Source organism: Pleurodeles waltl, chromosome 1_2 (genome assembly GCF_031143425.1).
Source record: "Pleurodeles waltl isolate 20211129_DDA chromosome 1_2, aPleWal1.hap1.20221129, whole genome shotgun sequence".
Taxonomy (NCBI): Eukaryota; Metazoa; Chordata; class Amphibia; order Caudata; family Salamandridae; genus Pleurodeles; species Pleurodeles waltl.
This window is the reverse complement of record NC_090437.1, coordinates 415736218-415749098: the sequence shown is the minus strand read 5'-3', so window position 1 is coordinate 415749098 and position 12881 is coordinate 415736218. Positions and strand designations below refer to the sequence as shown.

The following is a 12881-nucleotide window of genomic DNA, read 5'->3' as shown; positions in this document are numbered from 1 at the left end:
GTCATAATAATACTGTTCAGGCACACAGAGTTCATCGGTTGCCATCATAACCAATTAAGTCCCGCTGTATTGAGCTTTCCCACCAATAAAAAAGTTACGTAGAATTTCTGCCCAACCAATTACTGTAGTTAAGATAACCAACACATGGAAATATTTGAGAAAGACCTTTTTCTGTAACTCGCTTAAGGTATATATATGGTAGCTGTTCTCGCAAGCCGGTTATAAGAAGAAATGAATATGCTGATTGACATTCCCCAATTTCTAACACTCTGAAAAGACGCTTGTTTATTTACAATATTCAGTCGGGTGGGTTTTAAGCATATTTACACTGTAACTATTTGCTCAATTACAGCGCGTCAATCTTTTCACCCTGAATAATGAGGGATTTGACAGCTGCTAAAGCTGTGTGTACTGTCCTCTCTCGGCTTCCGTACATGGGAAGACGGCGGAAGGCAAAGGGCGCTATGGGGTGGGGGAAGCAGAAAATCCAAGGGGGAGGTGGCTTTATTGCCCCAAAGGAAAGGGCAGGCTTTTCTCAGGCGTGTGTGTAGCTTAGGTCGTGTCAAGTGCTGTACCTAGACAATCTCGTTTTCCAGCCAACGGAACAATGATGGCCTTGCGGAGCCTGTTGAGGGGAGCGGCTGCGGTAGCGGTGCGAGCTGAGGTAACTAACCGATTCCAAAGCCTCGCGACTACGCGAGCGGTGAATCAAAAGCAACTGTCGGCGTTGGCACGAGCGTCGAAGTGGCTTTTACTGCTGTGATCCCCGGTGCTTCCGCCCTGACTGCTTACAGTAGCTCCAAGTCACAACTGTGTTTATTGCTGCCGGAAACTACTTTACTGGAAGTCGCATTAGCAGGCAGGCATGGGGAAGGTGGATTGCAGCCTGAAACTACATTACTGGAAGCAGCAGTCAGGCAGGTGGGGGTGGAGGCTTGGCTCTGTGCGCCTCTGCACGTTCGCAATGCCATCCTGCAGACAGAGAGGTGCAAGAGCCGAGGATTAATGGTGGGCAGCTGATGCCCACTGTCACATTTTAGTGCACATTATTCACCGTAGTTTTCCAATTTTGGGGCAAATTTGACCAGGGTGACGAAGTTCTGCCTGTCAGTTAATCTAACCACATAAACTTCTGATTCTGTTTTATTCACTTTGCTTACGTTCTATTTAGCACTTATTGTAGCGCTAACCTGGCCCAAGGGCACTGAAGCGCTTTACAACAGAACCAGGCTACGTCACTTTATGCTTTTAGGAACTGATTCGCAGGTTGTTGAGCTGAGGCCGGGCTTCGAACATTGTTCCTCGTGTTTCAAGGTCGGCAGTTAAGCCACTGGACAACAACCCCCTAGTTACTTTTTGCCCATGACCTGCTGCTTAGCTCTCTGAACTTCGAGTGCGCTGATCCGCACCTCCATATGCTTTTTTTAACAAAAGGCATTGGGGTGTTTGGAACAGTTTCCCTTGAGAACTAACGGTTCGTCCTGGTTGAGTTCTAGACATTGACCTCTGTGAATGAATGACATGTCAAGTGTCCTAAACAGGGTTGCCACATACTTTCATGTACAGTGAGGTCTCGAATCTACTCATAAGCTTTCATTTAGTAAGTATGCATATCCAGCACTGGAGGACGATCCCCTTGCAAAGGGGCAATATCCTGGGCATGGACTGTAAAATTCAAGACAAAGCGACAACTTTCAGGACAAAAGGTTAATTTTTGGGACACACCTGTTAAGGTCATGTAGTAGATAAATAGACAAACGGTGCAAGTAGAATTCAAAATCGTTTGATAGTCTTTGGTTTGTATAATACATAACAGTATTGATAAAAAAAATCAGGGGTGTGTAATTTTTAAAATAAACTCCGTGTCCTCGGGACGAAATACAACTGAAATTATCTTCCCCTACAAAAAAAATACACTTGTCCACCAACTGATAATACCAATCATAAATGCCAACACAGAAACTTTTTCCCAGTATATAGCTTAAATATCAAAAATGTATATGGGTGTGGTAAGTTTAAGGGAATGTTCTTAGGATGGTTTATATGTAGGTTTGTGAGTGGATATAGTTGCAGTATAGCTTGAATGGTAGTACCATTAAGGTGATAAATTATAAGGCTGTGTTGTGGGCATGAGTGTGCCAGGAGCTGTCAGATTTGTACTACAAGTTGATATACCTGTGTAGCCTAGTCTGGATGTGCTGTTGAAGGGGAAAACTCTGAATCAGCTGAATGGCCCTGTTCCATGCTATGCACAGGATGGTACTGGGAGTTGTGTTATATATGTACTTCTGATATGTTAAAGGGGATCTGTTCACAAAGATGGGTGTATGTAGAGTTGTTAGTTGTAACAAGGCACAGTTAGAGGATTGCAACTGCCAAGGTCAGATGACCAGATCCCACAACTGCTTGCTGATTAGGCCTATGACATCCACAGAGGTAGGGCAAGCAAATGCAGTGATGCTTTAACGGCAAGGAAGCACGACAGGCAGGACCTCCCTGCTGGAGAGGAGTATCTAAGCACCATGCACTCTAGAACCTAAGATATAAAGCAGCTGTCCATCTCTCCCATCACTTAAGTGTCATCACTGATTTCCCAAAAAGAGCAGGCTGATTCAGAAAGTAGCGTGCATAAATCCTTTGACTTAACATGGCCCTCTGAAACTGCATGAGGTTGGCATCCATCCGCAGAGACTCTAGGAAGCATCAAATTATTGTGAGAGTAAGGAAAGATGAGGAGGAGGAACCAGTAATTCTCTTTCACACCCATTTTTGGCATATAGGGGAGGTCACTGCAGAGGGACTGGACAATTTGTCTCACAGTCCTCTTTTATGAGGTGCTATCTCTTAGAGGGATGGAAGGATCTCCTTTAAAGACACCTGGAGAAACAGGGGATAATAATGGACTGATAACTTATCAGTCACTCTTTACTGTAAGGGGAATTGCAAAAAGTTCCCTCGTGATAGAGAAGCTTATAGGCAAAGCTTACGCTCTTGCATAGCTTCTTGAGTACATGGGTAGATTCCCCATCCCGGAGATTTAAAAAAATCTCTCACCATTGCTATGAGAACATGCCCTAAATGATGACTATAAGAACACTCACAGCTGTGAAAACAGCACACAGAGGATTCTGTAAGGGAAAAAAATCAACTCCTTCATAGTCACTAATATTACTGAGGGATTTCTCTTACGGAGAAGCTAATAAATTCTGTTAAGATAGAACTTTTCAGTAACGTTTTGAAATAGTAGAAGAAATAGTGAGAAATAAATGATGTAGGTGAGAACCAATCAGCAAAAAAAAAAAAGAAAAATATAAATTTTAGAATTGAACCTTAACATTGTTTTTTTCTCTGTTGGTCTGTGCTGGAAGAGCCTGAACATAGTTCCACACTTAGGGCCTCACTACGAGTTTGGCGGAGTGGATTTCCCGGTCCCAAATATGATGAAGATCCTGCCCGCTGTATTACAAGTTCCGTTATGTCCTATGGAATTTGTAAAACGGCGGGCAAGGTATCCGTCATGTTTGGGACAGAGTAATCCCCTCCGCCAAGGTCGTAATCAGGCACTTAGGGCCTCATTTTGAGTTTGGCAGGTGGGATAGCCTGTCCGCCAAACTCCCAACAGGGTGGCTGCCGCCATAGTGGCGACCACCTGCCAGGCCTATTAGGTGTTTCCCACTAGACTGACAGGCAGAAACCTGTAACTAGCGGGAAACAGGCGGCAGCATTGTCTCCGGCTCAAAATCGAGCCGGCGGCAGTGCTGCCTTACACAGGGTGGCCCAGCACATTCACAGTGTTCACTGTCTGCACAGACAGTAAACATTGTGATGGTACTGGGTGGGGGGGACCCCTGCACTGCACTGCCTATGCCAAGTGCATGGGCAGTGCAAGGGCCCCCTTGTGGCCCCCTGCACCTGTTCTCCACCAGCCTTTTCATGGCAGTGAAACCGCCATGAAAAGGCTGGCAGAGGACGAGGTTGCAATCTGCAGCACCCTGGCTGATTGCGACCTTCAACCCGTCCGGATCACTGATCCTGGCAAAGACGGCGGAACCCTGGCGGTCTGACCGCCAGGGTCTTAATGTGGCAGTCGGACCGCTACAGCAACGGCGGTCCTGACCACCATTACGAAGCATGTAGTCTTAAGACTGCCAGCCTCGTAATGAGGTCCCTCAATGCTTTTTAAAACTATGATATCTTCTGTTCTGCAATATGATTTGAAGCAAATTATTTTTTCCAATTCAAGATTTTTTTGCCATTTTTCCACAGTAAAATATTTGGGTACATTGAAGCCATTTTAATACAGGGTATATATTAGGCCAAAATGTGAACAGCTTGTTTATGGGAGAATTCCATCCACCAGCCCCAAGGAACACTGGAAAGGCATGTCTGCAACAAAGTCAAAGGCCATTTGTAGTCCTTCTTGGACCAGTAGTAGTACTGTCTCTGACTTAGTATCCATCAAATTGCTCACACAGGTCTACTGCTCAGACACACAAGTCCACTGAACAAACACACACCCCCTCTGCACAGATGCACAAGCCTTCACAGACCTACACATTGGTGCAGACACAAATGAAACCTTGCACACAACGCAGCAGACACCCACTTCTTGAGAAACACGACACACGCAACCCTTATGATGCAGTACCCATGCTACAGTTTCCCTGGCAGACACACAAACCCTCTCTGCAGAGATAGACACACACCCTGGCATTGACATCCACACAGAGTGACACTGATACACCCATAAACAGAACACACATTGTGGAACAAAAACACACCCCTTGCAAGAGACACACTGTCTGCAAAGAAAGTCCCTGCAGATACATGACCTGGCACACACAGACAGACATTGAGGTACACACATACCTGCACACACCTCCCCCCTTTGGCACTCATAATCTAGTACAGAGACACACTCCTGCACACATACACTCAACCCTGCAATGACAAACACAGAAACCCTCCAAACGTGCTCTCTGCGCATTCTGCTTATAACACATACCTTCTAGATATACAAACCCTGTAGACACACGCATATAAATACGCCCTGCTGACATACACATACTCTGCAGCAAGCACATTCAGCAGGCCTACCCTTCAGCAAAAACACTCCCCAAATGGTATATCCTGCTGCCTGGTCAGTACATGATCTCAAACAGTTGCACTGTCATCAAGAAGGTGGAAGTACATGAACTTGAATAAATAAATGATCTGGAACACTCACGGTTTTCCAGCCCCTCTTTAGAGTCTGAATATTGGTCATGGGTATCGGAGGCCTGGCAAAAGAAAATATGTCAGGGTATGAATCTGAGGGAAAAGGATGAGTGCAAGAGTGTTATGTGACAGAAATCATGAGCGTAGGAATCCTGATGGAGAAGGAAAGAGAGAAACGCCTGGAGCAGATATCGGAGCTTGAGTGGGAGAATAGACCAACAGAAAGACCATGAGAGCTGGTATCGGAGGCCCTGGAGGAACTAATATCTCGGACAGGAGCACATATATCAGACCCAGGAGGAGCAAGGTGCAACAAGAGATGTAGACAGGAGACGCAGTCATAAATGTTCCTGGGCAGGGCATGAAGATTAGACCGGGAGAGAACCCCTTTCAGTTCCCAACCTCTTACTGGTTGGTTCTAAAGGTGTATTCTACGAAACTGCATTGTTTTCTCCCTCCTTCTCCATGGACTCTCAAACAGTGTGCGGCGCCTCGAGCCCAATAGCAACACAGTGCCTGGCCCCAATCATACCGTCTCAATAAGAATGCAGTTACCTGGGGAATATGGCTTATGTATTTCCTCAGCCAATATCAGGGTAGAATCTTGGGCTTCTGGCCTATTACAGTCCTTGACACTTTTCTGATTAATTTTTAGTATGCCTTTGTGATTGGCTGTAAGCATCAGAGTGCCATAGCTCTATCCTGCATACAGTTAGTTACAATCTAATTCTCAGACGTGGGAAGATAGACATTAATGGACCCATGGGTTTGGAAGTCCCGCCACGGGACCGCCAAACTCACGGGGAGGACGCCACTGCTGTGGCGATGACGTTCCCCCTGGGCATATTACAGTGTTCTCGCCAGGCTGACCTGCAGGAACATTGCAATACGCATTCCCGCCAGGCTGCCTGGCAGGGACAGTGTTCGGCCAATATCCTAACACTCCAACACCCTCGAAATGCACACTGTCTGCAAAGTAGACAGTGCGCATTCCGGCAGTGCTGGGCAGGGGTGGCCCCTGCACTGCCCGTGCCACGGGCACGGGCAGTGCAGAGGCCCCCCTGTGCCCACAGCACTGTCTTTCTGCCAGCCTTTTCACGGTGGGCTCGCTGCCATGAAAAGGCTGGCGGAAAGTGGGGTTGAAGTCAGCCATTTCAGCGCCGCCATGGCTGATTAAGAGTCCTACTGTCGTCACCCCGTCGGGATCTAAGATCCTAGTTGGGACGGCAGTCTTCAGGTGGGTCCACCCGCCAAAGTCATAATTTGGCAGTCAGGCCGCCACAGCCACGGCGGTCCAACTGCCACCGCGAGTTTGGCGGTCTCATGACTGCCAACCTCGTAATGAGGCACTAAATCTTCTTGCCCTTGACAGAAACCAACATGTCTTGGGCGATATATGAATCCTACAACCCTGAACATTCATATGATACTGATCTTAAGGAATAGATAACTAGCAAGCATACATATTAAGCAAAATTTGACAGCCGACATCAGGGACCAATCAAAATTCTATTCCTGTACCATGAATGATAGTGCCTGAAGCAGCACTCTATTGCTTAACCTGGACTTAAAGTTCATAGGAAGTAGCACTGCTAGTCTAGATTTTAGTTTTGAAGGTGTACTTGTTATCAGAGCTGGCTGACTTAAGAAGTTCTATGTTCCCAAAAACAAATGAATGGAAGTCTGAGCAGTATTTCAAAATAAGATGGATTTGAAGTTCCTTTAGTGCACCTATTTCATACGTCAGCCCAAGAGAATTTCATTTGGAAAAATCCTCTTAGTTGTTGCTTTGCTGTAGGAATGGAAAATATGACATCTGTTTTAAACATTGGACATTTTTCAGGCTACTTTGAAAACACAGTTTTTTAATTGTTGTGCACAAGATAGGTTGTTGCCTGCAACAGGTCACACAGCAAGAGACATTAACTGTATTGGTTGTATAGGTTCCAAGTGACGGATAAGGGTAACTGCATCAGCAGAGAAAGGTTTTTTGAAAGTCAAATAAGCCTTTGCACATGGACCAGTGGCAACACTGATGTCAATGTCCGCAGCAGCTATCCATCGCCACTACAAATGACCTTGCTATTTCAGCATATGTCCTTGATGCTGGGACATAGGCAGGACCACTTGAATTATGTGTCAATGGATGAAGGACCAAACAATGTGGCTTTGTTCACTAAATTATGTGGCTAAAAAGACAAGTTGTGTGTTATAATACTACATATTCTGTGGCAATATTTATTGTTTTGTAATTTTAACAGCTATTAATAGGGTCTGGATAAAGTATCACTTCATTAGTACCAGTTTAACACCTCACCGGAGCAATTAGTAATTAATCTGTGACCCGTCAACCTTCCAAAGAGTTTGTCACTGTGCATAAACTCATTCAATTGGAACACATGAGGGACTGTAACTTTTTTTTTGCTTGCAATATTAAATTTATTTAGCACATGATGGATTTTGTACCAAGAGTAGTATATCCATAATTATTTGGAATAAGCCACTTTTGCAGAAAAGCCGTAATTCAGTGGCAATCACATAGGGAGTGTGGAAAAACCAAAGGATAATGTGTCATCAATTAATCACTGCATCTGTGTTCTAAGCAAGTTCATTCTTACCACTATATGTTTCATGGTAAGGTGGAAAGGCAACACAAATCATAAAATCAACACAACACTCACTCACCCTCCAAAAAAGAAATAGATGAAAATATTTACTTTAATCATGAGGTGTAAGGGAGCAACGGAGAACTTGAAGGTGAAGGAAGCAATGGGGGCTGGGTATTTGAGGGGGAAGCAGCACAAGACAGAGACCAAGAAAAACATGCACTTTCCTGGAGTTCATAATGAATGAAAAAGAAACTCTCTTGGGGGCCTTGATGAATGAAAGAATGTAGTTCTTTAATAAGAGCAGAGGAACACAAGTCAGCAGTAAACAAAAAAAAAAGCATAGTGAAGAGGCTGTGCGCCAGTGGAAGAACAACACAAGAAGGGGAAGGCAAGCCATCCGATAAGAAGCAAGCAAATGAGGTTGACAATAAAACCAACCAATTTTAAGCAATGGGCAGGCCTAAGCCCACTTTTTTTTTTTTTTTTATATGTTCCAGAGTAGGTTTTCACTTATAGACAGTTAAAAGTTGTGTGGTAGGCGTGCCCTTACAGCAAACATTTCCAGAAAGATTGCTAATAAGATCTTAGCTTTGAAATAAAAAAAATAGTTTTTACCTAATCCTACTCTTCTCTCGTTAGCAAACTCAATTTTAGACTTTCAGACTGAAAGTCTAACTGTAACCATTAGGCCACACCCAGCATTCTACTTTTGTAGATGAAAGCTTTCAATACGAAAGTTAATGACAGAGAGATAGAAGTAGTATTGCTCTTTGGGGCCTGGCATATGTTTAAGCGCCCATGTTAATAACCTACAGGTGTTTACCCTACTGCTCTAACCTTTTGTTTAAGAAGTCATTATCTTCTGAGAGTTATAGTCTTTGTTTGCTTCAGATGGACTAGCACACCTTATTAACGGTTTCTCTAGGTACCGAGCACAACTTTGGAGTGAGTGGTATAGAAAGCTTCATGCAAAAGTGGGACACAGAAGAAATCTTGAAATTAAAATAAGTATGAAGGATTAACTTTAAAAATCAACACAAGATAACTCTAATAAGATATTCTATTTCAATGACAAAAATCTGGGTTGCACCTTTAAATAGAAAACAAGCATGCTTCATGCTTTTTATTGAGTTAGTTTAAGATTTTATGATGAAGGATTTACAAAGTGCTGTGCGAAAGTAGAAGTAAATAGAAAGTGGCTGGTGGCTCCTGGTGGTGTATTGTGAACACTAAGATATGACTGGTCACATTTGTTTTTTATATTAAAATCATATAGGGCTAAACAGATGAGTATGTTTGTTTTAAAGCATGTGGCACTAATATATATAGCAAATACGGGCATTATATAACCACATTTCCTTCAGGTGTCGATGGTGCAACCATGGTTTTGAAAGAACAATTTCCAATTTGAGGATGTAAGTAAGTCATTTTTTTATTAGCCTAGTTAATTAAAATCAACACCAATTTAAAAACTCATCACAATGTTGGGTCAATAAACGCTCGCATGCCATCCAGTTAGTGATTAAAAACATACAAAACAAGCAGTAGAAACAGTCCGCAGTAGTGTAAATTAATGTGCCTATTGATTGAGCACTATCCCGGTGAATTGACCCCACCTGGTAGTCATAACAGCAAAAACTTTTCTTAAGAATAGTCCAAGAGCGGGGTCACGCCAAGACCTTGCTTGTAACCATGTATGTACAGTGACAGCACAACCTAATTAGCTAATCCTAAAGTGCCAACAATATCAGAATGGCTGGGAGTGTAATTTCCTGGTACCTCAATCTAAAATACTTGAATGCACCGCTAAGTTGGCTTTAACCCTACTACTAGACTTTGATAGGTCACCACCCGCCCGGTTTCCTATGATATACCGAATGTCTACCCGTCAGCATAGACTCAGGCATTTGTAACAGCAGCGCCCCAATCCATCCTAGCTTTGCACTACCTTCTTGGTAATGTTCAACAGTTTTTGGAAAGTCTTCACCATAAACTTTGTCCCTGGGCAGGCAAAAGGAATTGAGGAGCAACTTAACCAAGTAGTGATAGCTGGCCTACGTGAGCGTACGCCCAGGGCCATGAGAATGTACTGCAAGTATGTTTTCCTTTGTTTAGCCAACGCCAGTCATGCACAAAAAACATGAACAAGTGATTCTTGTTTATACTCACAGAGGCGACAAGATTGAGTCCTAAACTGCTGCTTCCAAGAATGGGCCATGCCTTTAGTTTCAATCATTCCAGAGCACAGGAGCATACATTGATGTTTCAGCGATTGTGTGAAAAATACTGATAGATATTCCTGTGTTTGAAGTGTTTTGTATGATGATAATACGGTCCAGGCATGTAGTCTTTTGGCAAGTGTGTTTTTGTCTGCTGTAAGCGACTGTAACCGGCTTGCAGCGTTTACCATCTGGTAAAACTCCGCTTTGCTCAAGCTCATGCCCCAGATGTGTTGCAAGCCCAGTTCCTGTATAGAGTTATTTAGATGGTTTCTCCATGAGCCTTTAGCATTGCTGCGTTGTTGCTCCTCGATTTCATTCCAGCATAGACTGCTTATGGTTCTTGTCTCAGCTGCTCGCAGTTTCCAACAAAGTTTTAAATCCGCATTTTTGCTCTGAAATGTGTATTTTTTTAATTCAAATTCTAGGCGTACCTGGGCTGGTGAAACTGAATTTGGAATCTGGAACACTGTTTTATAGGAGGCCTTTGTTTGAATTTGATATAAAACTGCTATTTCTTTGTTTCAGCCCCATATGTAACTGTTGGCATTAACCATGCTGACATTACAGAGAGCAAATGATTGTATGACGGGCAACTTATTTTTTGTTTTAATATCTTAAATCCGTTGGTCAAGGATTGAGCTTTTGCTTGAACAGCAACAAGCTGTGGTTTAAAGGTCATGTGTTGGTCCACTATGAAACTCAAGTATTTGTATGCGGGAACGATCTCCACCTAAGTTCTGTTAATGAACTATGCTAAAGATTTAAATTTCGAATCCACCAGTCTGACCACTTTGGTTTTGTTCAAATTTAGTTCAAGACCTTGCTTGACTATATATATCCAGTAAGTGCATAAATGCTATGCTGCAGACCAATTGGAGTTTGACTAAGTAATATTATGTTGTCTACATACTGTAACCATGCAATTGCTTCCTGAGCCAGAATGGGCAGGTGATTGTTTACAGAAGAAAGGGTATTGGCCAGGTCTGCTAGATATAAATTAAAAAGAATGGGGGCTAAAACACATTCTTGCTTTAGGCCATTAAAAGTTTGAATTCTATTGGTAACCTGGCCACCTTCTCCAATTTTGACTGGCGCCAAAGTACCCAAGTATAGTTCCATCATTGTGTTCAACAGACTACTGGAGAGAACCCTGCCTTTCAGTTTTTCCCATAAGCAAGATCGTGGGCACGGTCAAAAGCCAACTTAAGATCAATAAAACAGGCAAATAGTAGACTTTTCTTATGCCTAGCCTTTATACCTAACAGAGCCAATGCAGTCAAGTTGGTTGAAGTCCCCATGCCTACTCTGAAGTCAGTCTGACTTCATGGCAGGAGATGTTTCTCATGTATCCAAACCGTTAATTGTTGCTACAGACAGGATGCATAAAGCTTTGCTTCAACGTCAATCAAGGCTATTAGCCTGTAATTTAGCGGGGAGGATGAATTGCCGGTCTTGTAGATCAGATGGAAGATGTTGCCTTTCCAGGCATCTGGCAGCAGCTTTGTGCCATGGAGATCGTTAAAAAGAAGTGCCAAATAATAAGCCAAGTATGTTACATCACCTTTAAAAAGGGCATTAGGGATGCCGCTCTGTCTGGCGGCTCCTTCCGTTTTTAGCCTCTTTATAATGCCTATCAGCTGCTCAATGTCTTTACCCGCAAGAGCGTTGTCTTGATCAGAATCAGGCTGGGAAGCATCTGTTTTCCACTTTACTCTAAAGCCAAAGTCGGTCAATCTTGAAGTGTAATGACATACAAAGGGGCCTCTCCCTTCACCTTTTGGTCTGAGGATGAATACAATGCTGAAACATGGGCTTCTCAAGTGGCAGCATCAGTACCTGTGTTAAAATGTTGATTTTTTACCCTGTAACAACCCATTTACCAATTGCCAGAACTTTTTGTTGTTCTTCAGTTTATAAGACATAAGAAGCTTTGACCACAGATCTTCATAGTACCTCCTTTTTTCATCCAGCAGTCTTTCTTATATTGTAATCTCAATTTAAGGAGCCTTGTTTTGTCAGGGTTCTTGTCTCTTCGTGCCTCCCTTGTCACTTTTTTTGTCTCACATGAGACTTGATTTTTTAATTTACTCAGAGATCTGTTATACCATGAATGCTCTTCAATAACACCTTTCAGATTTGTATTTGAAGCAAATGCAGAGCTTGAGAAAGGGATAGGTGCTTCCATGCCTTCACCCATGCTCCTGAACTCCATGCTGCTTGTTCCAGGTTCTCAAATTCTTACTTGAGCTCTTCTAATGACCCTGCACAGTGATACACTTCTTCCATCACTTTCTCAATGCCGTGCCCCTGCCATTTCAGCTTTTTTGTATTATAGGTCGTCGGGCAGCCATAATGATGTTTGCGGTTGGTAATCGCTTCCATTCCAGTCTTAACTGTATTGCTTGTGAAAAGTGATTGCTCTCTGGGAGAACATCAGTGTTTTAGGCGGCGACTAATGGCAGTGCTGCTTCATTTATTAGCGTGAAGTCTATTGTTGATTCTGTTGATCCACTTGAGAAAGTTACAGGTGTAGGGGAATCTCCCTGCGTGGGTCATCAAGCGACGGAGGCCAAGATTTTCAAAACTTTTATTCTAGTGCGTTCCATGGGGTTTTTGTCCCTGATTTGTATAGCCTTTACTCAAGTCAGCGTTAATGTCACCCGACACAATATGAATGGCCTCCTTGTACTGCCTCTGCAACATTTTTAGGATGCTTAACACTGTTGCCATGTTTTCCCTGTTTTGATCCTTGTCCAGGTGAATGTACACATTAGTTAGTAGTAGCAATGTTTTAGCACCATTTAGTTCCTGAGGTTCGTGCTTGATTGGCAAC

General features: G+C 43.3%; 1 protein-coding gene and 1 long non-coding RNA gene across 2 annotated transcripts in view; one reads left to right on the top strand and one right to left on the bottom strand.

The window, feature by feature from the left end:
• Nucleotides 1–12881, bottom strand: part of LOC138300739 (uncharacterized) — a 332717-nt gene that overhangs the window by 122620 nt on the left and 197216 nt on the right. The gene's annotated exons all lie outside the window — the stretch shown is intronic.
• Nucleotides 433–12881, top strand: part of LOC138300725 (protein NipSnap homolog 3A-like) — a 111866-nt gene continuing 99417 nt past the window's right edge. The window contains exon 1 of the mRNA XM_069240435.1: nt 433–664. Coding sequence (XP_069096536.1) covers nt 608–664 — 57 coding nt within the window. The 5' untranslated portion in view covers nt 433–607. The remainder of the gene's footprint in view (nt 665–12881) is intronic.